This window comes from Ictalurus punctatus, chromosome 10, assembly GCF_001660625.3.
Source record: "Ictalurus punctatus breed USDA103 chromosome 10, Coco_2.0, whole genome shotgun sequence".
Lineage (NCBI taxonomy): Eukaryota > Metazoa > Chordata > Actinopteri > Siluriformes > Ictaluridae > Ictalurus > Ictalurus punctatus.
The window spans coordinates 25,316,622-25,343,552 of record NC_030425.2 but is presented as its reverse complement, the minus strand read 5'-3'; the positions used below and the strand labels follow the sequence as shown (position 1 = coordinate 25,343,552).

Sequence of the window (26,931 nt, the reverse complement as noted above, 5' to 3'; positions counted from 1 at the left end):
CTGGAATTTATTTTGCAGTTAAAGGAGTGCTTCAAGAAGTGTGTTTTTAAATGATGTGCTAAAGGTGAAAGATGTCAGGACACACTGCAGTTAATATCACACTCGAGTGTCAAATCCATGACTGTTTAATGATCAGCTTTAACATAACTAAATGCATGTTTCTGCTTTTTTGTCTTTGTATGTCGTGTAAAATGCCAGTTCTGGTTCATGTGTAAGAGCTTCCACTCTTCTGGGAAGGCTTTCTGCTAGATTTTGTTGTGTGGCTGTGGAGATTTGTGATCGTTCAGCCACACGAGTGTTAGTGAGGTTAGGCACTGATGTTGGGTGAGGAGATCTGGGGTGCGGTCAGTGGATCCATCCATCTTCTGTACCGTACATCCTACAGGGTCGCGGGGAACCTGGTGCCTATCCTAGGAGGCATGGGGCACAAGGCGGGGTACACTCTGGATGGGGTGCCAATCCATCGCAGGGCACACTCACATACACATTCACACACCTTTTCATATACTACGGACACCTTGGACATGCCAGTCAGCCTACCGTGCATGTATTTGGACTGGAGGAGGAAACCGGAGTATCCGGAGGAAACCCCCGCAGCACGGGGAGAACATGAAAACTCCACACACACAGCGCCGTGGCAAGAATCAAATCCCTGACCCTGGAGGTGTGAGGCTAAGCCACCGTGCGCCCTGTTGATGTTCCAGTTCATCCCAAGTGACCCTCGAGTTCTTCTACACAAACTTTAACAAACCATGTCGTCATGGAGCTCGCTTTGTGCACGGGTGCCTTGTCATGCTGGAACGGGTTTGGGCCTCTTGGTTCCAGTGAAGATAAATTTGCAATTGTGCGCTTCCACCTTTGTGCCAACAGTTTGGGGAAGAACCACATGTGGGTGTGATGGTCAGGTGTCCACAAAATTTGACCATGTAGTCTATGTCAGGACATGGCAACCAGCTGTAGCAGTGTGTTAAAGAAAGAGTTCTGTTTACCAATTAAATCTAATAGATAAAGTTTTTTTTCTTCTTCTTCTTAAGAGTTAAACGAAAGGCTTTTATGTACTCTTACTGATGGAGAAGCCGTGAGGCTGTGAAAAGATGGTGTGACATTCTTACGACAGAGAGCACTGACGATGAGAGTTAAAAATGCCTTCAGAGAAGCACCTGTCATATGGGACCTTGTACAATTCCTCCCAACCAAGCGGGGAGTCAAAAACACCCGTACAAACCATGATTGCTGCTAGCTACTACTATAGAGCAAGACCCACCTCTGGGGGCGGGGTGTATATGCTTCTATGCCTTATGATGAATTAAGCGAAGGGACAGGCAGAGAAAGCTGATCAATACAGATTTGCTCTCAGGGCCACGTGTGTTGACGTTTTGCACAGATTGTTACCCCGTTTGATGCTGTAGTTAAATCCGTCTGATCAGACCAGTGGTGTTCTGCGCACTGCTGTGATGCGGGCTGTATTACAGTATGAGGAATAACGAAAGCTGTTTTAGAGCTTGTTGCAGGATGACTCATCTATTCCCTTCTGAAGTCTGATTCTCGTCCTCGGCGTGGAGTCTGGTGTCGTGTAATAAAATAAAAATGCTTCGTGCAGCTTTTATGAGCGATGCGGGCGCGCGCCCGGGGCCGATCCGATCGATAGCCAAGTCTTTTCGTTTATTTTTTAACACGACCTTCCAGAATTTCTCCAAAACAGATGGCTTTCATTTCTGTGATTTTAAATTTAAAACATGTCTCTGTAGCGATAAAGATGCGTGAAACAGGACGGTCGCTGCTGAGGTGTTTGTGCTGTGGATATCGGCTTTTCTACGTTTGTTTCATAACGTGATCGATAAGTAACAATTCCTCGTGTTTGCAGTTTTGTTTTTAGTATTTACCCAGGGATGCTTTTAGTCTAATGATGAGTGGAGAAGTCCAGGGAGGCTTGCGGCCAGTCTGCGGTCGGTGCTGAGATGGCGTTCTCTTCGGCGGAATGTTTTTTCCAGCCTGTTGGTTTGCTGTCGGTTTGGAATTTTTGTTGGGTCGCACTTTAAATTTTTTATTTATTTATTTTTTTTTGGAAGAAGGATTTTGTGCCACTATGAATGTAAACTTTTAAGGTGCGATAGTCAATATTTTTAATTTCTTACCATCACGAATAATAGTGAAAATAAGCCATTTTCTCAGAACGAGTGTATTGCGAAGCTGAAAAAAACCCCAGTTTGGAAACCTGTTTGTGTTTGGATGGCCTCTTGTGTCAGTCATTTTAAAGCCACGCCCCCAATGCCCCTTCACATCCTCATGAGCAGTTGAAGGTCAGAGTGCGCTTGAAAGCGATGTCATGACTGTTATTGCTAATGCTAACTCTAGTTGAACCACCATAAGATCGGGGGGGACTTAGTGTACATGGGCGGAAATAGAAGCGGGTTCAGTAAACAATCGTTCAAATCTTATTCAGCTCCATGTATTTAACCTTTGGAGACATTTCCCCCCCCTGCAAATCTTACCTAACGCACCTTTTAAAGTATCCCTGCACTCAAGATGAGACTGAAAACTGATGTGGGGGCGGGCCTACGTGTGCGTTTTGTTAGTAATAAGTTCTACAGCAATATTAGCTACAAAACCTGAACACATTCCTGACATAGTCTAACAGGTTTAAATGCCGTGAAAGGTGTAGAGATATTAATAGGCTGTTTTCTCATGCACGTGATATTATTCTCCATATTCATTACATGTTCAAGGGTATGCTTGATGAACCAAACAGCTTTGTGTTTTGTGTCAGACAATTGCTTCCATGTTTATTTATAGTCTGCGTATATATTTGTCTTGTTGTTCGTTTGTAAATCATTAAGATTGTGTTGTTTAATGTAGCCGAGCTTATAAAAGCAGCCCGCTCTCTGAATCCGAGCGCCGTGCGACGTGACTGAGAATAGCACAGTCTCAGATCTCTGATGTCTACGCTCGGTCATTTGAAATGCTAATACACGCTCATCATAAAACGTGGTACAGGTGAAGCGGGCTAGGTTTGTATCTCTGTAGTCTTCTCATCTCAGCGGAGATTGTTAGAAAACAAACCTCACACAAAACGTGCTTCTAAAAAAGGTATTTCAATAGATAACCAAGATATTATCTTGTAGTGTGAATTTAACGTGCTCTCAATCCTCGTCGATGAGATTAAAGTAATATCAGGACCAGGAACTGTAGCTTGCTAACAGTAGTGTCACCATTTCTTTATGCTTAGCATCTACACTTATGGAGAAGTCAGTTTACGTCTTGTCTTTTTTTTTTTTTTTTTTTTTATTTGTATTTTTAATATTGTAGTTAAATATAACTATATATACCTCCCAATCACTTGAGTGTTAAAGTCCCCATGCAGTGCCTTGAAATGTGCAGCATTATTCCATTTCCATGTGTTGATGTCATTCCCACTGAAACAGGAAGTCAAGGCGGGACATATCAAGTGGCTCCTCCCCCCTTTTAAATACCCAGTAGTGTTTAGCTTACATCACATCTCGGGCTAAACCGAACTCGACAGTTAGTACTAGGGCTGCAGATTATTTTCATAATCGATTATTATCAAATTTATCGATTAGTTGTTGCAGCTCTCGTTAGTACCCTGGAATAATGCCTCAAAGCCATGAGCTGCCACAAATACCTCCTCCTTCAAAGTGAAGGAATTCAAGCCATTTTCCTTCTTAACGAACTTACAGTTGAATCAAACGCGCCTTCGAACAGCTAGAGACATGCTTGCTGATGTGATTGTTCTCGCTCAGCAATGACTACGTTTACATGGACAGCAGTAATGTAATTACTGACCTTATTCTGCATAAGACATTATTGTGATTAAGGTGTTTACATGAGTCACTTTTAGAATACTCCTTTCATGTTCCTGTTTTACATGTTATAGGCCATAGATCGATTAACGGCGCACGTCATTACTTCACCACGCCACCCGACGTTCCCTCCAGAATTTCATGCATCTACATACAGTTCGCCTTCGTTATGGTTCCATATACAGTTAATGTATACATGTATACAGTCCATGTACGTGTCCTGTCGCTAAATGCGGTGAAAACTCCCACACGACGTTAATAGTGTGATGAAGGTGTGTACATGTCTGTAACGCGCTTCCATAATACGACTAAAACAGGAACACTCCACACGTCTTAATCCGATTTGTGCTTACTTTGAGTAAGATTTAAGGTCATCAGAGTCGGATTAGGGTCATTAGAAATTGTTGTTTACATGCTAGTTTCTTAATCAGAGTATCGTCTTATTCGGGTTAATATCGGATTATCGTCGTCTATGTAAACGTACTGAGTGACAGCTTCGACAAGGTGATCGTTAATAATGTTGGGGCGGGACACTTCAGATTCTAGAGAGCATTTGATTGGACGAAATCTGATGAGAAACTGCAGTGCAGAATGATGTCATCAGAATGGTTGATCTGTATCGGAGGTAGAGAGAGACTATACATTTTGAATGTATAGGCTACATGCAAATTTCTGCATTGTTTTGGAGCGCACTAGATTATAGATAACCTTAAGGCCAATACTTAAAATTCATAGTGAAAGCCACAAATTAAATGGGAATTAACCTAAACTTTTGTAGCGCTAAACTATTTGTCGTTCTCAATCTTTACTTACTATATACAGAACATAAAAAAATAAATAGCAAAGAAATTGAAATAAAAAATGGTTACTTTACATTTACACCAAGTACCCTAATGACGAGTTTAAATAATAAAAATAAAATGAGAGAATCTCAAGAGTATGGGTATAAATAATTTGTGTGAAAGGGTTACAAAATGGATTTATTTTTTAGGCTTTAGAATTACCCACGGGATCAGAAACTTTATTGTGATATAATTTATGGTGATATCTGTATGATTTGTGTCTTGGTCCTGGAGCGCCAGGCTGATCAGGAGAACTGGGTGAAGTCCAGGATTTAGGGGGAAAGAAAATCCCACAAAGGGCTTTTCATGAGCGCAATCAGGTCCGTCTGAATCCGAGAGCCGACTCGCAAATCAGTGTGGTACTGAGAGGAGTCGCTCTGGTGAGTGATGTCATTACTCCCTGTGTGTGTGCGTACACGTGCGCGTGCGTGTGCATATTTTTGTGCACTCGCTGACCACTTAGTCCTCAACAGGCTGCTGACTGACCTGAGACAGATCCTGAATTCCACATGTCTCTCTCGCTCTTTCTGTCTTTCACAGTCTGTCTCTCTGTCCCTGTCTCTCTCTCTCTCTCTCTCCCTCTGTCTCTGTCTTGTGCTCACTCTGTTTCTGTCTGCCTACCTCTCTGTTTTTCCTGTCTCATTCTTTCCTTTCTTTTCATTTCAGGACATGATCTCTCTCTCCTTCAAGATTCTTTAGCCTCCCCCTTAAGGTACCAAGCCCCGCCTACGTGTCTGCTTCTTTGTGCTTCCAGACTAGAGATGTATCAGCACCGATACTCGTTTACTCCTTCTCATAAGAAGTGCTCTGATGCGAGCATCCGATTCCACGTGACTCTGTATGACGTAAGGCTAGTGTATATCGTCCCGCTAATGAAATGACCGCGATCCAGACGTATTTCACGGTTAATGATGGCATTCAAAGCAAAAGAAAGCAGAGGAGGAGGAACTACAGTATCTTTCTACATCTTAATACAAGTAACCTGGTAAAATATCTGGAGTTTTTACTAGCAGTAAACGATGGCTAGGTGAGAAATGTTCTACATCGTAGCGAGTGAAATAAACAGTGTGTTGTTGATCAGGTTGAGAGGAATTTCGACACGGTGAAATGTGAAAATTGACTTGCTCAATCCAAGGTAGCTAATGTAGCTCAAATTGTTATAAAGGACGAGGTAAGTACATGAACATGCATGCATGTGTTTCTCTTCATGGCCACAATGTAAACCAGGGAAACATAAACCGAGGTAAATAAGAGGAAATGTTCCGAGATGCCCCTTATTGATTAATAGTTAGTAGGTTGTTGGGCTGGGCATTTTGGTCATTTTGTCTGTTCAAGCACTTTAAGTAATTATTCAATACTCGTCGAGTACTCGGGAGAAGTACATCCAACGCAGAAGCGGATGTTTCACAGCCAGTGTTGTGCCACAGAGTTGCCATAACGCTCACGTGTTTTTTTTTTTTTTGTTTGTTTTTTTTTTTTTTTTCCGAGTTGAAAAGTCACGTCAAATAACCAGCCATAAAACTTTTAAAGCTCACTTATTATAGTTTTGAAACGTTCCTCATTTTGTTTCATACAATAGACTTAGATGTATCCAAGGTCAAAAAACACTTTAAAGTGCTCATAATTTAAACTGCAGCATTACCTTTTCCCCTCCCAGTGTCACAAACGACTCGTTCAATGATCCGTTCTAGATTCATTCTAAACTCCTCCTTTCAGAGAGCATACTCTGCTCGGATTGGTCAGAGATTGGTCTACCGCTGTCGGCGTGTGTCGGAAAAGGAAACGCCCACTACCGTAACGAGTTTCAGCTCCGTCTGTCAGCGAGCAGCCGATGAAGACCGGAGGCGGGGATTTTTGTTACAAACCTACGTAGGTTAGTACAGGAAGTAAAGTCTGGAATCACTAACGACTCGTTTCAGCTGTTCAGAATCGCTTCCTTCTTTTGGGAGTCGATAACTCCGTTTGTAGTGCGCTTTTGTTTTTTTTTTTTTAAACTTTACAGATGTTTTTACATTCACAAACAGCTACATATATAACACACTACATGAAAGGTAATATCTGGAAAAACTGTAATAGGTGCACTTTAAACGGTGAGAGGCACACCAAAAGAACTTACGTTCTGCTCCATCCGGTGTGTGTGCTTCTCCATCATGTTGAAAGTCGAAGTTGTTCTTAGAGCATTTTTTTTTTCCTCCCTTAAAATGGAGAATCGTTTCAATGATCTATCATCGAGTCTGTTCCGAGTATTCGAATACTCGTGCCCATCCCTAGTAGGTTGCTGATTTCAGTATCGGTATTAATGAGCACCAAAAAACCCCACTTGCTCAGTCTGAAAATGTGGTATTACTGAATCCCTAGTTGATGAGTCGCTTTGCCTCGCTTCATAATGGAGCTGATGTACGAGGGGCCGTGGGGGTCTGAGTAAAGAGAACCATCACAGGAATAGACTGCAGTAAAATCTCTGCACTCGCCGAGCGTGCTTGAGCGTGCTCGACGGCCAGAGCGACGAGATTAACATTTGTCTTTCTACTCTGAGCTCTTTCGATTGAAAACAAAGTGAACTTCATTACAGTTGGAGAGAGCTCTTCAGTAGGATGAGCTTTCGGTTAAAAATGTATAAAAAGTTCAGCTGAGGTGCACGTTCAAGGAAAACAAGTATTCTTGGTTGGACACTCTGTCTGTGAAGTTCCGGTTGTATTCATCGTAAGATTCCCGGATTGTAGAGGAGAACTTTCCCTGGAGCTGGAAGTAAAAACGTTTCCTGAGACTTCTGCGTTTGACTAAAACTCCAATCTCCATCCACGAAAACACCCCCGTCACCTCGGATTTCCTCCGCTTCGAGTTGACTTCGAGTCCAGCAAGTGACGTCAAATCAAAATGGCCGCCCGCAGCATGAACAGTAAACAATGTACCGCTTCTCACTTTTTAATGAGTTCTGCTGTATATATTTAGCTAGAATTTGCTTTAGCTAAATCACTCAAATATAATTGTTTATTAAATCTGTGGTATGGGCTTCTTTGTTTTGTTTTGCAGAGATAAATATGCATCGCTCATCGCCGTTAGCTAGCTGGCTTGTTGCAAACAAAAGATGAACACTGAGGAATCCATGTTTTTTCCTCGCACTTCAGAGGTTGTAAACCACGTAGTTCTGACTTCCCACTTCCGAGGTACGGTAAGTCGTATACGGGACCGAAATGGGTTTGGTTCCATGGATGGAAACGCAGCTTTAGGTCGAGTTCCTGATGATAAGGTTCCTGTGGTGGAAGTGTGTGTTATCTGAGCGTCTTCCTGTGGTTCCTGCAGGTCAGAAACAAACCAGGTTTACACGGATGTTAGACTTGTGGTTTGCGTGATGCCGGGAGGATTGTGGCTGGTTTTAGGGTTTGTGTGCGAGACATGTAGTACGTTTTATATATTTATTTATTTATTTATATATTAATGTATAATTAAGTTAGTTAGCAACTAATAATGAGACTTATTAGTATGATATTTAACATCAACCTTTTTGCCGTGATAAACGGCTAAATTATTTTCATTTTTAGCCTCACTTGCAGAGATAAAGCAGAAGGATGTGTAAGACGCAGAACGCGAGTCTCAAGGAAATGAGATGTTGTCTTTAATTTTTAGTGCAAAAACAAGTTCTTAATTAACAATCCCTCACCCTCAAGGCTTTCCGAAATACTATCCCGTCTGTAATCACCAGCACACACACCACGTTGGTCAGGTTATGGGATTCATGTGTTTTAAAGGCCTGTTGGGCAGATGTGAACTTTTCCAGGCGTTCTGTGCGTCTCTGCTCAGTCTGGTTTGATCGGAGTGATTCTGAATTTCTCTGAATTTAGTAAAATGTGAGACTCTCCGATCACAAGAGTAAGACTCTGGAGTAATAAATTTAGACTTGGATTTAGAAACTGCTGCTATAAAAGTGACTTATGAATTTGTTTAAGAGAAAGCACGACAACAACAAAAAAAGGATTTAATAATTTTTTTTTTCTGATTTTTGAAGTATTGCTCTATAGATTAAAAAAAAAAAACCTGTTTTCGTTGCTTCATATGCATTTAGTCTTCTTTTGTCGTTTTTTTTTTTTTTTTTTTTTTTGAATCATTCATAATCTTAAATGTATTACGTTTATGGCACATCACATCTCAGTTCTGATTAGACAAAGTGTTGATTAATTAACAATAGTGCTCTGACACGATCGTTTCCATAGTAACGACTTAACACAGGGACGCTCCGCATAATCTAAACCTAATAATAAACAGATGATAAAAACAGAAAACGTTGTTTACTGAAGACATGTAATCTTTGATATAACGAAGGTAAGGGAAGGAGTCTCCAGTGTCGGTGCTTTGTAGCGGTCATTAAGTTTTCCATCTGAGGATGAAGTTGCGTGGTGTGGTTTTTTTTTTTTTTTTTTTTTTTTTTTTTTTTTAAAATTTTTTAAAAATTATTTTATTTTTATTTGTTTATTTTTAATTAACTTTCAGAGGGAAAAACGAGGCTGTTAAAGGAAGGTCCGTTTATAGCTGCTGCATTGAAAGTGATAACAGGAACTTGTTTCATGGACAAGTAATGGATGCAGCATTTAAATGTAGGTGTAATTGGATTAAAAAGTCATTCTTTAGTAAATAAAAATGGTAATAATTGGTAAATCGTTGTGGTATAAGACGAATAAAACGCTGAGACGTGCTGTTGTTGGAAAAGAATCATTTCGGTGTGGTAACGGTAACATCGCTTTGTGCCGGCAGCACGTTAACTCCACGCCGTTATCGATTATTCTCCCATAACAGCACACCCAACTTCAAAAAGGATCAAGACTACATCGTATCTATGTATTTTCAAACATTTGACCACATCATCGACTGTAGTCCGGACATGGTCAGAACAAAACATTGTTACCTGTGATGATCCTCCCATCTTTTCCTTGTTCGTAATCAAGGCTGCAACTAACGATTATTTTCATAATCCATTAGTCGGCCCATTTTATTTATTTATTTATTTATTTATTTATTTATTTTTTGATTAATCGGATGGGGGGCCCGACTTTAAGTACCCTTTTTTTTCATTTATTTAAAATAAAATCCCCAAACTGAGTGTTACAAATATAAACTTCAGACTAAAACTTTACACAACTGTTTGTCCAATTATATAAGACTGAAAAGAACCCAATACACACACACACACACACACACACACACAAGAATATATATTATTAATTTAAGACTGTAGTTTAATTCAGTGCTTTTTGTGCATCCATAAAAATAATGCAGAAATACTTATAAACTTGTATATTAGTTTATATTATATAATGGTATTTATACATAATTATTTTTAAATGGTAACGTTGATATAAACAGTAAACTGAAGAAAGTCCTTGTCGGTAACTCTGGGTATCTGCTAAAGCTAGTGGCGTCACATTACGCGTGTATGACTTGTGCGCCGTCGACTAGGAAGCGGCTTATACTTCCGGTTAGTAGAAAAACCGCTAGTGATATATTTGAGATGATATTACCTTTCTAAAATCCACACCGAGTATACAGTGCATAGTGTAAGTGTACAGTACGTCATTTGGTACACAACTTTAGTATTTACTTCGGAAGAGGAGTAACGTAATGAGTAAACGCACCCCGTGCCGCGCGCAGACCAACTAATCGATTATGAGATTTGTTGGCAACAATTTTCTTAATGGATTATTATCGATTTTATCGATTCGTTGTCGCAGCTCTGTTAGTAATATTTGTGTGAGAATTATGGTGCTTGTTTCGTTGACTTTTCAGGACTGATGAGTGAATCTGTGTTTCCAGTTCATACAACATGACTGACACCCTGCATCATCAGTTATTACTGTACACTGCTGCTCTGCCCTCAACATGGCTGACATCACTGAGCTTTTCCGGTTTCTTTGAATGCATTGACGTCTTGCTCGGCTCTTGCTTTAGAACATAAACGAACCCGCTACTTTTTAGCTACTTTGTATGTATGTTCGCACCGATCCTAGCGATGGTGGCTAAATACCTGCACCTGTTGAATATCGTGTCACGAACGAGCCCTCAGAGGAGATGGCCTCGAAGACGAATTACAGTGTCTCAATTTAATTTCAATTCATGAAGTCATCATTAACGAGCCTCCAGACTTTCTGTATGACCGACTAGACGACATTCTTTAGACGTGTGTGGTGTCGACACCCATTTCTGGTTTAACAGAGATGGTGTAACGAAATTAGCTGATGCACTGTGTTTAAAAGTTTAATTATGGCTGTAATGCTAATGGTGCATCCATAACAGGTCAGAGTTCAAATTTATTGATTGATTGATTGATTGATTGATTGATTGATTGCATTAGGCGAAACACATTACTTGAAAGTTGTTTATTGGATCAACCAAAGCAGAACTCCACAAGATTATGACACTCTGATATAAATATATCCTGATTATCATTATTTTTTTGCCAGCAAAGTGCCAACAACACAACAGCACCATATCATGAAAAATAATACTAAACATGTACACAATCAAGCAATTAAAAAAGGACAGGAAATGAAACCATTAGTACAAAACTACATTTTAAAATGGTACATAATCAGTTACTTGTTCATATTTTCCTCTCAATTCTGTTAACTTTTTGGATGTTTTTGAAAGGAGAGAAGTTACACTTCTTGGTTTTGTGTTCATTCACACAGTCACACTTTCATTCTCCTGAAATGTCTCCTGAAAAGGTTTTTTATTTTTTTATTTTTTTATTTTTTTTTGGTCGTGTACAGACATCCGGGTTCAAGTTATCTGATACACAGTCATAAAGCATACAAACAGGCTCTGTGGTGACTTGCATAGTGGACAAAGCACGCATGATCTTCACAGGAATTGCGCTGATAAAATCGCCGCCGCCACTTGTACAGACATCTTCTGGCCTTAGCTGCAGTCTGTTGAGCAGATGGAGTCCATCGTATAAATCTTTGTTTTAAGCTGACGTGGAAAAAAACGAGTCCTTTTGATGATCATTGCATGTCTTCGATGGAAAAAATTCCTCTTGAACATCATTTCTGCATATGTGTGGAAGGAAATTACTATCCTTACCAGGATCTCTTCGCTACAGACCACCCCGAGTTCCCCAGTGGGAATTCTGAGTTGAGGGGCGTTTTCTTTGGAGTTTCTAGTCAGGGTTTTGGAAATTTTCATTTAGCTCAGTACAGTAAAAGTGTCACCATCTTGTTAAACTATTTTATTGACAGTAGTAGAGAAATATTACATCATTCTAATTTCATCCAGTGGGTCATACAGTACAATGATACAAGAGAATGAAACAATGCAACTTTTATCTCTGTTATTAGGTCAATAAATTTCTTACATTTGGTTAAGAGTAGTGTAGTTGAACCGGTACATTGGCTATAATCGGTGCATTTAAGGAGGAACTCCAGCCAATTTCCAACCCTCATTTATCCACTCATCTCTACCTGGCAACACCCCGAAACTCTCTTCTATTGCTCTAAAACCCTTTGAAACGCCGGAAGCCTGTTTTGTAGTGAAGCGTAAGTCAAGACTAAGTAGAGCCAACGCGGTGGTACACACCACCAACGCTACAGGCAGTGGTCAACTTTGTTTGTTGGGAGCATAAATCATCAGACCAGTAACTACTGCGACAGTCCGAAATAAACATTGTGATGCTTTTCCTGACCAGTTTCATTCCTTCGTGAAATCATACTCTCTGTGTCAGTGCGAGTGAGCGTCTGACTCGTAGATCTGGTCTGCGCTGTAATTAGACGACCCTTCACAGCGGGGGCATTTTGGTGCCTGAGCTGGTATGTTCTCCCGGCACTCTTGTACCCCTCCAACTCTGAAATCAATCGGAGCCCCAGCTGCCAGAGAGCTCATTATCTGTATAATTATCTGCTCTCGCAGGCCTGCTTTATCTCAGAGCCAGGCTGGGCCTCAGCGTCGCTGCTCTCCCAGTCCCCGAGCCTCACTCCTGCGTCTCTCAAAAGCTTTAGGTTTTTACCCTGCTGGGTGTTCAGCCGAGCGTTAGAGCTGGTTGCGTCAGTTTAACGCACTGAAAATCTTTGAATTAGTGACTTCAGAAGAGTCCTGGGTGACCTTTATTACTGTTTAAGGTTGTACCAAAATTTCAGTCAGCCAACCCCAATGAGCCAAGACATTATGACCACCTGCCTAATATGCTGTTGGTCCTCTGGCTTTGGCTCACCAAGGTGTTGACTTTAGAAGACCTCTGAAGGTGTGCTGTGGTGTCTGACATTCCTGTATGTTGTGAATTGGAGCCTCCGTGGCTCGGACTCGTTATTCCAGCACATCCCCCAGATGCTTGATCGGTTTGAGATCTGGGCAACAGTTTGGAGGCAACACCTTGAACTCTGTTCCTTAAACTGTTCCCGAACAATGTATTTTTGTTCTAAAACGGGACAATCAGAGGTGTCAACGTCTACAGTTTAGCTATAGCGTTTGATTTTTCACGCCTTGCTATGACGATACACCTGAAAACTGTGCAGTTCTACTTTTTCGGTCAGTCCAAAAACAAATAAATAAAGAAATCGACCAGCGGAAAAACAAATTCACTAAAAGGGAATGGATGCAGGAAATAAAACAACTGCGTTCTCAGAGCCAGTAGAAGCCAAACCATCTAGTCCACTGACATACGCTTGGGTTTTTGTAATAACTCTGTTTTTTTTGTTGTTGTTTTTTTTCTTCTCTTTGCCTGCAAGGATTTTATTCTCAGCAATTTTGACCCCTGTGCAGTTTTTTAAAGATAGAAAGAATACTTCAAAATGTAGAAATTTACAAAAAATGTATTTGTGATTTTAAGAAATAGTGGTTTAAAGAATTTTTCTCCAACACCAGGCTCAACTCATAGTGTTTAGACAGAATTAACCAGGATCCCTCAGCTATTTTGGGCTAATTTTGGGAAGGCCATTGGTGTGCTTCAAATTTATACAGTATAACTACACAGAGAACAATATACAATGAACCAAGTTAAACGAGAAATGTGTTCCAACCTGGCAACCCTTGAAGACACAAGACCTCATGGGTGTGGGACATTCTACGACATGATTACATCAGCAGCACTATTGAATCCTTGTTAAGCGCTATATGTTATCTGTATATACGTGGTATCGCGCTCCTCTTCTGACCAGCATTCAGTTATATGATCAAGAACGAACTCCATATTTCCAACAGCGTTACGTGTGTATAATTAGACCGGGCAGCTCAAAAGTGTACACTGGGGGAGGATGGCAGTCCGATATCTCAACAATGACCCTGTTTCTGAGATTGACGCTCAGTTTTACAGCCCTGCTGCCACAGGTGAGTTGTAGCAGTGGTGTTTTGAATGCCGCTCTGCCTCTCGTCGTAGAGTAAATGAGTCCGTATCAGCAGTCCAGAGGGGAGGCTGTGGGGAGTTTGTCTCCGGGTCCAGCGCGGTTGGTCAGTGTTTTATCAGCGTCTCAAGAGATGCAACTGGCACCATGACATCATTCACAGACTCCTTAAAGGATGCACTGCTAATGGGGTTTTTGTCCTACTGCCAGATAAGGGTAACTCTGATATAGTGCTGCAGATAAACGCACATGTCGAGAAGGCGTACGCTGATTTTAAAATTTGCCAGACTGTAGGGGTAGTACATTATGTAGTGTTTTAATGAAATAATTTCGTGTTATTCTGCACTAGCCTTGGTGAGCAAGCAAAAATAATCTCCTCAGGCTTTACATTCATGTGACGCTCGTTTACTCAAGTTTTTCGTTTGGACCTGCCTGAAGGTGTTCTGTACCTTTTTACCTCTCTGAAGGTCTTTTGTATTTTTCTACCTCTCTGAAGGTGTTTTGGACCCGTGTACCTCTCTGAAGGTGTTTTGGACCCGTGTACCTCTCTGAAGGTGTTTTGGACCCGTGTACCTCTCTGAAGGTGTTTTGGACCCGTGTACCTCTCTGAAGGTGTTTTGGACCCGTGTACCTCTCTGAAGACCCGTGTACCTCTCTGAAGGTGTTTTGGACCCGTGTACCTCTCTGAAGGTGTTTTGGACCCGTGTACCTCTCTGAAGGTGTCTTGTATCCGACTGAAGGTGTTCTGTACCTTTTGTACCTGCCTGAAGGTGTTTACTACCTGCCTAAAGGTGTTTTGTTCCCTTGTGAAAGTGTGTTGTACCTGTTTGAAGGTATTTTGCAAAAGCACTTGCCAATCATTGATCTGGAACATCTACAGTAAATATTTCAGTCATGAGAATTCATGGATTGTTTGCTATGCAGCCCTGCTTGTGTTTGAGGGGAAAAATTCTTCCGCATTCTTTGTTTGTTTTGTGGTGTTGTGTTGAAAGAGTAGCGGCGATTTGTACAGATAAGGACAATACCATGACAAAACCACTATCTTTAACCCGGTCACATGACCCGACGAAGCTGCCAGGAAGTGGCCGATGGTTTCATTATGTAATCCTTTGTTTCATTGAATCGGTTTCTGCGATTTTTGGTTTCTACATTAAAATCAATCAATAACTAAATAAAATTAAAATAAAAAAGTGTGAGCGCAAAGGTGAGGGAACGCCTGTTTCTAATGTGAGTGATAACGGGAACGAACTTGTGGACGTTCCACAAAATTGAATGCAATTATAAATGCATGTATTGAAAAGTGTAATAGTTGGCAGATCGCTGTGGTATAAGAGGAATAGAACACTAAAGGATGTGCGATTATAGGTAATAAGCTGTGTATTTTTTTCGAACCATTCCACTCCTCGCACACACCATCCTCTAAATCTCGTGCTATTCAGCTTTAAGCAGAACGCAGACCATCTGCTCATCTTGGAGGTGTTCAAATCCTCAGGGTTCAGCGCTAATACTCGGTGTACAGTCTGGTTCGAGTCGTATCACTGTGCAGACACTGATAGAATAAAAACATGGCTGTGTGCAGCTCTCTTTCTGCATTGATCAGGGTTCATTAGTGTGTGATGTGACCGTGAGACGCGTCCTGGCAGGAGGGAAGACACCCGGGATGTGACGGTGAGACACGTCCTGGCAGGAGGGAAGACACCCGGGATGTGACGGTGAGACACGTCCTGGCAGGAGGGAAGACACCCGGGATGTGACGGTGAGACACGTCCTGGCAGGAGGGAAGACACCCGGGATGCACCGTGGTATCAGACCTGAAATGGCCTCTGCTCTGTTAGTTTTCTTTGGTGTCGTTTCCTGTTATGGATTTTAAATCGCTTTCAGTGCTGCTCGACTTTATAGCATGTAAGATGCCATCGATACATGAAGTATAATACATAACGAACAAAAAGCCGCTTTTCCAACAAAATTACCTAAAACAATTAGTCCCAGGAACTTTTTTTTCGAGGGACCATTTGATTGCTCCAGACCTTTGTTGTCTGTGTTTCCATTGACGTATAAAGTACCATGAAGATTGGGGAAATTAGCCCGATGACGTATGACTGCGCGTGACAAGCCCTTGGCGAGGATATGAAGCCTCGAAGTATGCTTCAATCAGACTGATTATTGACACATAATAAGTAAGCAGATTTTAATGATGTAAAATGTTTACTCGGGCCATAAAAACACATAACCGGCTCGGACCGGAATACAAACCTTTCAACAGTAACAAAAGAGTTTGCTGTAACCGAACGGGTGGTGAAGTGGTTAGTATTCAGCGCTCTCACGGCCAAGGCCCGGGTTCGATTCCCAGTCACAGAATGAAATTAAATAAACATAAATCTTTGGATGAAGGTTCGTGTTTTAAAAACAGACGGTCTATTTTCTGGACTCTGATAACAACGCTGCAACAAGAAAAAGCATGGAGGGGATTCGAGCCATGCTGCTGTTGGTTGTGATGTATTGCTTTGCTAAAAAGGTCATTGAGAAAACGCTGGAAAAGAGACGAGCAGTGGTAGCAAAGCGAATTCTCAATGCTCGTAACACTAGACTTAAAGTAAACGAACGGATTTTACTGCTGAGACGAACACACGCGCGCACGAGCTTCTCTCTGCACGGGTTTCCTGTGTGAATGACGCCCAGCGCGCTTAACACGCTTCACACTTTTAAGTGTACTTTTTCATTGCAGGTCACAGTGTCCAGTTCCCGCTGTATTTGGTCTTCGGCATAAATACTTAAGGCCTGAACCTCGTCATCGGTCGTACTTTTTAGGAAACACCACTGTGTTCATTTGAATTGCAATAAACAACTGTTTAAAAAAATTATTTCAAAATGGGGGTTGAAAAAACAAAAAATTTACACTCAACCAATCAGCATGTTCAGTGCCCAAGTCCCACCCCCAAAGTTCCTGGCTTTTGAAAAAGTACCAAAAGGGACTTTGCGAGCGGCGAAATATTTTACCGAGAACTTAACTTAGACCCTGGTCCCTGCGGTGGAAACGCACAGAGTACCTTCAAAAGTACCTTGAGTACCTTCAAAAGTCTCTGGTTCCTGGGGGAAAGTTCCTGCTGTGGAAAAGCAGCAAAACACAATGCATATAACATTTTTATAAGTAGGATTATTACCTATAACAGCACATCCTTAAGTGTTCTATTCCTCTTGTACCACAGTGATTTGCCAACTACTACACTTTTCTTTTCATTATAGGATGTTTTTTGACCATTTATAGTTGCACGTAATTTTGTGGAACGTCCACAAGACAAGTTTAGTTCCTGTTGTCTCTCATTATAAACAGGCGTTCCCTCACCAGTGCCCCTCTCTCTCTCTCTCGCGCGCTCTCTCTCTCTCTCTCTCTCTCTCGATCTCGAAAGTAATAAGAGCTTGTCGGGTTCCTTAAACAACAGGAATTGCAAAAGTTGTCTGTCCTGAGCTCTTTCCCGTGTAGGAAAACATTTTCTGACCATTACAATGCACCGACACTGGAGACTCCTTCCATAAACGTTCCATAAAGTCCCTGATATGCTTCAGCATCTGGATGAACACGCGTTTCTGTTTTGTAAAATAGCAACACACTTCTTTAAAATCTGGCTTATTGCTAGTCATTGATTACATAGATGCCGTGAAGGAGCCGTTACTATAGAAACCATAAGGAACACATTTTAAGCATCGCAAGCATCTGGGTCTCCTTTCATGCTGATTTGTATAAATGCTCCATTATGTCATTTTTGCTTCATTTCTTATCAGCTCTCCAGACACGTGAACGTTGATAGGAATAGCTTTTGAAGTCTTTGTATGTGAGTGTGTGACGTGTGGGCCCCCCCCCACCACACACACACACACATCTGCGCTTTGTACACCTGAACCCTTTGGCTCGACTCCAGCCTCAGCTGAATCTCCATCGTTCCTGTGATGAGAGACGGACGACACAGAACACACACACGGCCATGCTGACTTAACGAGAGTAAATAAACCGAGCTCGGCCCTCCAGAGGCATGAATGAGGCGCTCTATTAGAGCACCATTTGCGTTACGAAGTCGATTTATTTCCCCACGTTGAGCCGTTGTTTGAAAAGGAGCTCATCTCCGTGTTCGCAGGTGCGTTTCTCAAAATGACACATCTGGTTTACTGAAACAATAAAACACCTGTTTTGAATTCATTTCTTTGTGGATGACGAGTTATCGAAGGATTTAGGAGTTTGTGGTGTTGTCATTGTTGACACTGCTTCACTTTGTAGTGAACAGTAACCCGTAGAGCCGGTTCAGCCTTTATTAAGTGGCACGGCTGTGAATTGGTTTATTGTGCGTGTGTCTTGAAGGAGAAGGCAGCTGCTTATCTTGGCAGCCGGCTGATTTGCCGTGTTGTGTTCAGAGCAGATAGTAAACCAGTGTCTGCTTAAAGCCAGGATCTGCCCATTGTGTGTGTGTGTGTGTGTGTGGGTCTGTTTTTAGAAGTTTATTTTAATCTTTTACAAAGCCTGCCAGTTTATAATTATTACCTTACTGACAGTTATAAATGAAACGTGAAGTAGGAAGCGGTTGAATGATTAACGTGAAGTGGCGTAGTCAAGGAGGAGAAACTCTGCCTTTAGGCCATTTTACTCCCGTAAATTCATTTGGTCACGGAGACGCACTGGGCGAACGGTGAGAAATGGTCAGATGTTCAGTGCTGATTGTTTCACATCAGTCTACAGACCAAATAAAAAAAGATTCCATGATGCTCGAGGACGTCACGCGCTGAGCGCCGCATGTGCAGCGTGGACGTGTGTTAGCACTCGCTGTCGAGATGAGACGTGATGAGACGTTAGATGTGTGTCCAGCTGTACAGAATACAAACAGAGCAGACTGTGTTGCTTTCAGAATAATAAAGTTGGTTTGTTTATTAATATCTGTAAAAGTGATGTTTTCCAGCAGGTTATTATTTAAAAAAAAAAAAAAAAAAAAAAAAAACGTTTAATAGTAGAAACTTTGAAAGAGTTTGCAACTTTAACAATATTTATTTTACACTGTAAGGTAAATAATTTTAAATGAATTCATCGTTATAAACAAAGCACACGCTTCATCTTTTGGGATTGATTTGAAATTATTCTAAATTTAAAGGATATATATAAGAATGATGAAAAGATAAAAATAAACAAAAAAGTTCAGGTGGAGAAATGTTTGTATGAAAAATAAACCTTTAACATTGTTCCATTTAAAAATATCGTGATTAAACGCTTTTGTCGTCCAGAACCATTAAACAAAATAAAAGGCCACGCATTTCCACCATTTCTTATCGGTTTTACTTCTACATACAAAAAACTAAAAAATGTGGATTAGTGGACGGGGAATAAAAAAAAATAAATAAAAAAAGGCAGAGACTGTGTCCGCCTCAAACCACACCCCCGTAACACTACCCATAATTTAGTGCACCTAAACATGAGCCCTTTAGTCTCAAACACTAGCGTACTCCGAGGTTGCGGGTCGTGGTAACAGTATATTTCAGAGGTGAACGTCACAAGAGAACACGGCAACGTAATATCGTGTGCCTTAAAATCTTCCAGTCCTGTGTTTATTGCTGTCTCACGGTAAACTTCCTGTAAATCATCATCATAATTCTTGGGTTTTATTTATTTATTTTGCAGTTGTGATGTCTTGAAGCATTCTCTGGGCCTTTTCTGAAGCACACACACGCCGAGAGCTGATGGGCCGCACAGCTCCAACATGAGCATTCGCGATGTTGGCGGGCGGCGCCGCTGCTTCGAGGATGCCGAGCTCTCGCTGCGCGTCTACCCCGGGGCAATCGCCGTGGGCACCATCTACTGCCCCATCTTGGCCCGCAAGAGAACGACGGCCGCCGAGGTCATCGAGCAGGTGATCGCTCGTCTGCGGCTGGACCGCACCAAATGCTACGTGCTGGCCGAGGTGAAGGAGTTCGGCGGCGAGGAATGGATCCTGAACCCGAGCGACTGCCCGGCTCAGCGCATGATGCTGTGGCCCCGTGCTGCGCTGGAGAACCGCTCGGGAAGCGAGGACTACCGCTTCCTGCTGCGCGAGAAGAACGTGGACGGTTCCATCCACTACGGCAACGTGGCCATGTGGCTGCAGTTGACGGAGGAGCGGCGGCGCATGGTGGAGCGCGGACTGCTGCCTCCGCCACAGCTCCAGGACCACGACGACCTCTGCAAGCTGCCTGACCTGAGCGAGAAGACGCTGCTGGAGAACCTGCGCGTCCGCTTCAGGCAGGAGAAGATCTACACGTACGTGGGCAGCATCCTCGTCGCCATCAACCCCTTCAAGTTCCTGCCCATCTACAACCCCAAATACGTCAAGATGTACGACAACCACCAGCTCGGGAAGCTGGAGCCGCACATCTACGCCGTGGCCGACGTGGCCTACCACGCCATGCTGAAACGAAAGCGCAACCAGTGCATCGTCATCTCTGGAGAGAGCGGCTCAGGGAAGACGCAGAGCACCAACTTCCTCATCCATCATCTGACGGCTCTCAGTCAGAAGGGCTTCGCTAGCGGGGTGGAGCAGATCATTCTCGGAGCTGGGCCAGTGCTGGAGGTAAGAGCAGGATGTTTGTGACCTAGCTGTCTTTTTTTTTTCTTCATGTCTCGTGGTGTGTTTACCGAGCTGAGCACGTTCTACACGAGTTGAACATCTACATGGTGCGAGTTCAAGGCTGCACATTTAAGCATACTTTGTATAACGAATGCGATTGACTACTTGCAGTTGAATTTTCATATGGTCGACTTTTTCACGTAAAAGGCAGTCGATTGACATTTTTCCCACGCTTACCTGGCACCAGTAATACGAATTTATGACAAGAACGTCGCTAACAAATACGACACAGCGTCAGTTTAAATCAGGACCCACACAGCGTGTAGCCTGAGTGCTGGAACACTTCCAGCGATTAACCTGCTTTGTCATAAAACTAATGTTTAATCTTTGAGGTTAATCACCAACTCCTCAGCGCTGTCGAGTGCTTTTCGAGTGCAGAGAACCGGCTTTAATTGTTTGCACAGCGCGATTGTGTATCTGTGCTTTTACCAGTTAATGTGGCATGTGAAGGGTGTAACGCGGAGGTTACAGTTTCACAGGTAGCGCTGGCTATTTTCACTCACACAGCAGGTGACTGATTAGTCACTCCGCCCTGCCAAAGTCTACATGGTATGCTGATTATCTCATAGTGCAGGACCGACCAACAAAGACCTGTCAGAAGCAAGTCATTCTCAGGTGTGCACTTTTAATCTGTTCGGCTGAAGAAGGACCGGGTTTTGATAGTCTTCTAAAGGACGGTTCGGATGGGGTAGGATTTCCAGGCCTACACTGTATGGCCTAACATTTGTGGACGCATAACCGTCACACCCACATGTCCTTATTTGACGTCCCATTCTGGATTTAGTCCCCCTTTTGCTGTTATAATTAGCTCCACACTTCTCAGAAGGATTTCCACTAGATTTTGGGGCGTGGTTGTGGGGATGTGTGCTCATTCAGCTACAAGAGCGTTAGTGAGATCAGGTACTGATGTTGGGATGTTGAGGAGGTCTGGGGGTGCAGCCGGGGTTCCAGTTCATCCCAAAGGTGCTCTGTGGGGTTGAGGTCAGGGCTCTGTGCAGGACATTCGAGTTCTTCCACTCCAACCTTCTCAAACCATGTCTTAATGGAGCTCCTCGCTTTGTGCACAGGGGCGTCGTCATGCCGGAGCAGGTTTGGGCCCGTTAGTCCCAGTGAAGAGAGACAAAGGCATTCTAAACAAATTGTGTTTCCAACTTTGTGGCAACAGTTTGGGGAAGAACCACATATCGGGTGTCCCAAACATTTTTTTGTCATATTTACAACCCCAATTCCAAAAAAGTTGGGACGCTGTGTGAAATGTAAATTAAAAACAGAATGCAGTGATTTGCAAATCTCATAAACCCGTATGTTATTCACAGTAGAACGTAGAAAACAAGTGTACCATTTTAAGGAAAAAAGAAGGTGATTTTGCATTTCATGGCCGTAACACGCCTCAGAAAAGTTGAGATGATGGGGCAACAAAAGGGCTGGAAAACAGCTGGAGGAAGATTTTGCAACTAATTAGGTTAATTGGCAACAGGTGAGTAAGATGATTGGGTGTAAAAAAAAAAAAAAAAAGTATCTTGGAGAGGCAGAGTCTCTCAGAAGTAAAGATGGGATGGAATCTGGACGGAAGCAGATGTTGCTTTAAAACCTGTATATACCTTTCAGCATTGATGGCGCTTTTCCAGATGTGCAAGCTGCCCATTACACAGGCACTAATGCACAAAATGCATTTAATTACATTTTACACAGCATCCCCAGCGTTTTTTGGAATCGGGTTTGTAGATTCATCAGTCATAAATCTGGAATAAAAAATATCAAGTGCTCATTTAGGGGCATTTGGGCGCATCGTGTTATTTCAAATGTTCGTGTTTATTTCAAATGTTTATCTGCCCGGCTACGGAAACATTCATTCATTCATTCATTCATTCATTTATTTATTTATTTATTTACTTATTTATTTATTTCCAAAGACTCGGTTCGGTCTACTGTAATACTTCACTAGGTTTGCATTCTGTTCACCATCCACCTGCTGCTGCTGCTGTTGTTGTTGTTGTTGTTGTTGTTGTTGTTGTTGTGTTAATCGTAAACATCTAAAATATCCTGTTCAGAGGGGATGGGCATCTCACTGCTGAGTAGTCACACTCTCTAGCACTGATATGTTTATATGTGGAGCAGTTGTATTATGCGTTTTTTTATTTTTTATTTTTATTTTTTCATCCAGTTGCACAAATGGTAAAGCCTATAATTCAAGCACTGTGTCATATCCAGATAATCCTGCTATTAAAGGGACACACCAATAGCAAGCCGCAGCAAAGATCTTGCCTGACCGTGTGTGTGTGTTTGGCACAGTCCTGAAATGCTGTTAGTTTCTTTAACACTGTTTTTATTCCTATTTCCAAATCCTTTTCTGGACCTGTGCCTGTTCAGTAGCTGTGATAATTCTGACTTTTCTGCGCTTTAGTGAGTCACAGCAATGAATCATAGTCCCTGATTCTTACTCCGTTACCTGGAGATTTTTTGTGTGTGATTCAGTACTTGGCATGCATTTGTGCGGTGGAGGGTTTCATTTCTCATACCACGTACTCGTAACAGTGTTGTTACTGATAAGGAAGTGAGTAAGCAGTGAAAACATTTCATGAGTGGAACGCTGGTTTGTATTTATTATGTGCGAGCGAACCTGTAAGTGCTGGAGCGCGTGCGTTGATCTCGGCTGCTGTTTTCACGTGAAAGTGGAAAATATCGCCACTGATTATTTGGGGGAGAGGCTGGTGAGTGAATGTTATGTTGTTGTTTTTAATTAGTTTTTAAAAAATTGTGAAAATTGTATGGTATAAAAACTTCAGGATGTGTCGTCGTAGGAGAAGAATCTACTTCGTGGTGGATAGGGTCACTTTGCGTCGCATCACGCCACTTTACACTAGCTCGTTGTTAATTATTTTTCTATAACAGCATGCTGACGATTGTTGTATTGCTTACTTCACGTGGAAAGGAGGGTCTCTGAAATGTTTATTTTAATCGTTAAACATCTCCTCGGGTGTGTGCGTGTTCTAAAGGAACAGATGTTATCACTTGTATCTGAAAAATTTACATTCAGTTTTATTTGTATAGCACTTTTAACAGTGGGCATTGTCTCAAAGCAGCTTTGCAGAAATATATAAACACAGGATACAGATTTTAAGTGTGTGGATTTATCCCAATTGAGCGAGCCGGTGGAGACGGTGGCGAGGAAAAACTCCCTAAGATGTTATGAGGATCCAGACTCAGACTCCACTTCTGCTGTATTCCCAGCACCTGGGAGCTTCCTTCCAGATCCATCTGAGGGTCAGGTGGGGTCACTGTGGCTCCATGGCTCATCATAGAGTCTTAACCCCGCCTGTGGTTGGTTTTAATGCTCTAGCAGATTTATTGCGAATTACCGTCAGTGCTGCATGGATCAGAGGATTTGCTGTACATGTAAAGAGGGTTGGCTTGGAATCAATCGATGCTAAAAGGTTCAGGAGGATCATTTGACCTAGGGAGTGGATGCAGTAATTTAATCGCAGTACTATATCAGGAGGAAGTCGAGACACTTGACAAGAACAGTCTTTTAACATTCTCATTTATGAAAAATCCTCAGCCTCGATGGCATACTTAACATCATACTCGTACGACGATTTAACTGCTCACTGTAGCGTTCGCTTTGCAGACGCATTAGATGAGCTTTTTTTTTATCTGGTCAGAAGAGTTCACGGTGTCTGAATTCCTTGTGTTCTCGGTGTGGCTCGAGACGGATCTTTCCCTGGACAAAGACCACACAGCATACACACTGTACGCACTGTGTATGGAGAACACAGGAGAAACTTGTGGGCATCGTTGAGCCGTTTTAAAAACCATGGAACAAGTTAGAAATTGGCGCAGAGCATTGTGACTCTCACATGATTCGGTGAATGGCCGGGTCACAAGCCTCTTTGTTTGCTTGTGTGGCTTTTCAAAATGGTATTAATAATAGGGCTGACTGTATAACCATTCACACCATTCTTCAGAGCTAGGCATGGATGCTTTTGTGCGCTACATTGGGTTCTTATAAATTGTGCTGTTCTGCTCACAGCAGCATTACAAAGTAAATCCTGTTCTCTTTTCTCGGAGCGACTAATCTGGCATGCTGCTGTGAGACGAGCACACGGGGACGGAGACGAAGCCTGGCGCAGGACTAACCGGAGGAAGTCTGTGGTGGTGCTTGTAGTGTGTTTAGACACATTCAGTCCAGATTGACTCTTATGTTCGTCTACACACGACCTCTTCTGTCATGCATGAATGAAGCGTAAACCCAGGAGAGATACGCTCAAACTTTTTATATTGTACCCGAGTAATAGGAGAGTAATACACGAAGCCAACCGACCGCATCCTTTCTAACTGTTGCATCACAGGGCAGCTTAACAATCTGAGGAAAGTGCTGTCTACCACCTTCTAGATACATGTCCACACTGATGCACATGATTGGCTAGTGTCTCTGTGATTGACAGGGGTAGAGAGTATAGCGTATACCCTCCCACCAAGGGTAAGGTGATCTCAGGACGGTATACTTTTCTGTCGCTGCACTCGGGAGCTGGTTTATTGTTTAAAAAACCAAAAAAACAAATGTAACCTACTTTACTGTTATTTCCTGCAACTTGATACCAAGATTTTCAGTGTTGGCTTGGCGATGTCAGAGGTAAAATACTCAGGGTTTACTGTTATCGGAAAGTAATCACTGACTACGTTTACATGGAGAGCAGTAATCTAATTATTGACTTTATTCTGAATAAGACAATACTATGATTAAGGTCTTTACATGAGTGGCTTTTAGAATATTCCTTTCATGTTCCCGTGTTACACGTTATAGAACGATTAACGGCACACGTCATTTACGTCCCCACACCACGCCGTCCGACGTTCCCTCCAGAATTTCACATATCCACATACAGTTCGTCTTCGTTGTGGTATCGTGTACAGTTTTAGGAGTTATATGTGCAAATAGACGACTGTGTGAAGCCATGGGCTGTGTTCCAAACCGTGTACTTACCTACTTAATAGTATATAGACATGCATGTATTTCTCCTACTGTACGGTATGTAGAGATGCGTGTTTTTCTCCTACCGTACGGTATGTAGAGATGCGTGTTTTTCTCCTACCGTACGGTATGTAGAGATGCGTGTATTTCTCCTACCGTACGGTATGTAGAGATGCGTGTATTTCTCCTACCGTACGGTATGTAGAGATGCGTGTATTTCTCCTACCGTACGGTATGTAGAGATGCGTGTATTTCTCCTACCGTACGGTATGTAGAGATGCGTGTATTTCTCCTACCGTACGGTATGTAGAGATGCGTGTATTTCTCCTACCGTACGGTATGTAGAGATGCGTGTATTTCTCCTACCGTACGGTATGTAGAGATGCGTGTATTTCTCCTACCGTACGGTATGTAGAGATGCGTGTATTTCTCCTACCGTACGGTATGTAGAGATGCGTGTATTTCTCCTACCGTACGGTATGTAGAGATGCGTGTATTTCTCCTACCGTACGGTATGTAGAGATGCGTGTATTTCTCCTACCGTACGGTATGTAGAGATGCGTGTATTTCTCCTACTGTATAGTAGGTAAGTTCGCGGTTTCGGACGCAGCCGTACTCTCTTGTTTGCCGTCAAACGGTTGAGCATTGCCGTGTGTGTACGTGTCCTGTTGCTAAATGCGGTGAAAACTCCCACACGACGTAAATAGTGTGATTAAGGTGTGTACATGTCTATAATGCAGGTCGATAATGCGACTAAAACAGGAATACAACACACGTCTTAATCCGATTTGTGTTTACTCTGAGTGTGACTTTAGTCAGATTAAGGCCATCAATAACCCCTGTTTACATGCTAGTTTCTTAATCAGAGTATCGTCTTTATCGGGTTAATTTCTGAATATTATTGTCCATGTAAACGTACTGAATGACAGGGTGGTGTGATGTGGCCTGATTTCAAAAGCAGAGTTCCTGTTACCACCCGAAGTTGATTTATTTTCCAATAACACATCCTGAAGAGTTTTGAACCTCTGTTATGACGACAATTTCTGAGCGCCAACAATACTTACTTTTATCCGTTTTTAGTTACATTTAATATTGTGGAACCTCCACAAAACAGTTGTTCCCTCACCAGCCCTCCTTCTCACCCCCCCCCCCCCCCCCCCCCCCTTGCTCTCCAAGTCTATAAAACTTTCCCATGAAGGAAAATTTACAAAGGAATCTCGCAGTTTCAATCTTTGACCATTGCAAAGTGCTGACACTGGAGACTCCTTCCATAAATGCGAAATAAACGTCTCCTCAGAGAAAACGTAAGCTTCATAAGCTTCACTTTGGAATGACCGC

General features: G+C 42.3%; 1 protein-coding gene across 6 annotated transcripts in view; it reads left to right on the top strand.

The window, feature by feature from the left end:
- The window catches only part of myo9aa (myosin IXAa), a 123,887-nt gene that overhangs the window by 11,212 nt on the left and 85,744 nt on the right, over nucleotides 1-26,931 (top strand). For all 6 annotated transcript variants that reach the window (XM_017478025.3, XM_017478024.3, XM_017478023.3 and 3 more), the window contains exon 2: nucleotides 19,640-20,564. In XM_017478025.3, coding sequence (XP_017333514.1) covers nucleotides 19,719-20,564 — 846 coding nt within the window. In that variant the 5' untranslated portion in view covers nucleotides 19,640-19,718. The remainder of the gene's footprint in view (nucleotides 1-19,639; nucleotides 20,565-26,931) is intronic.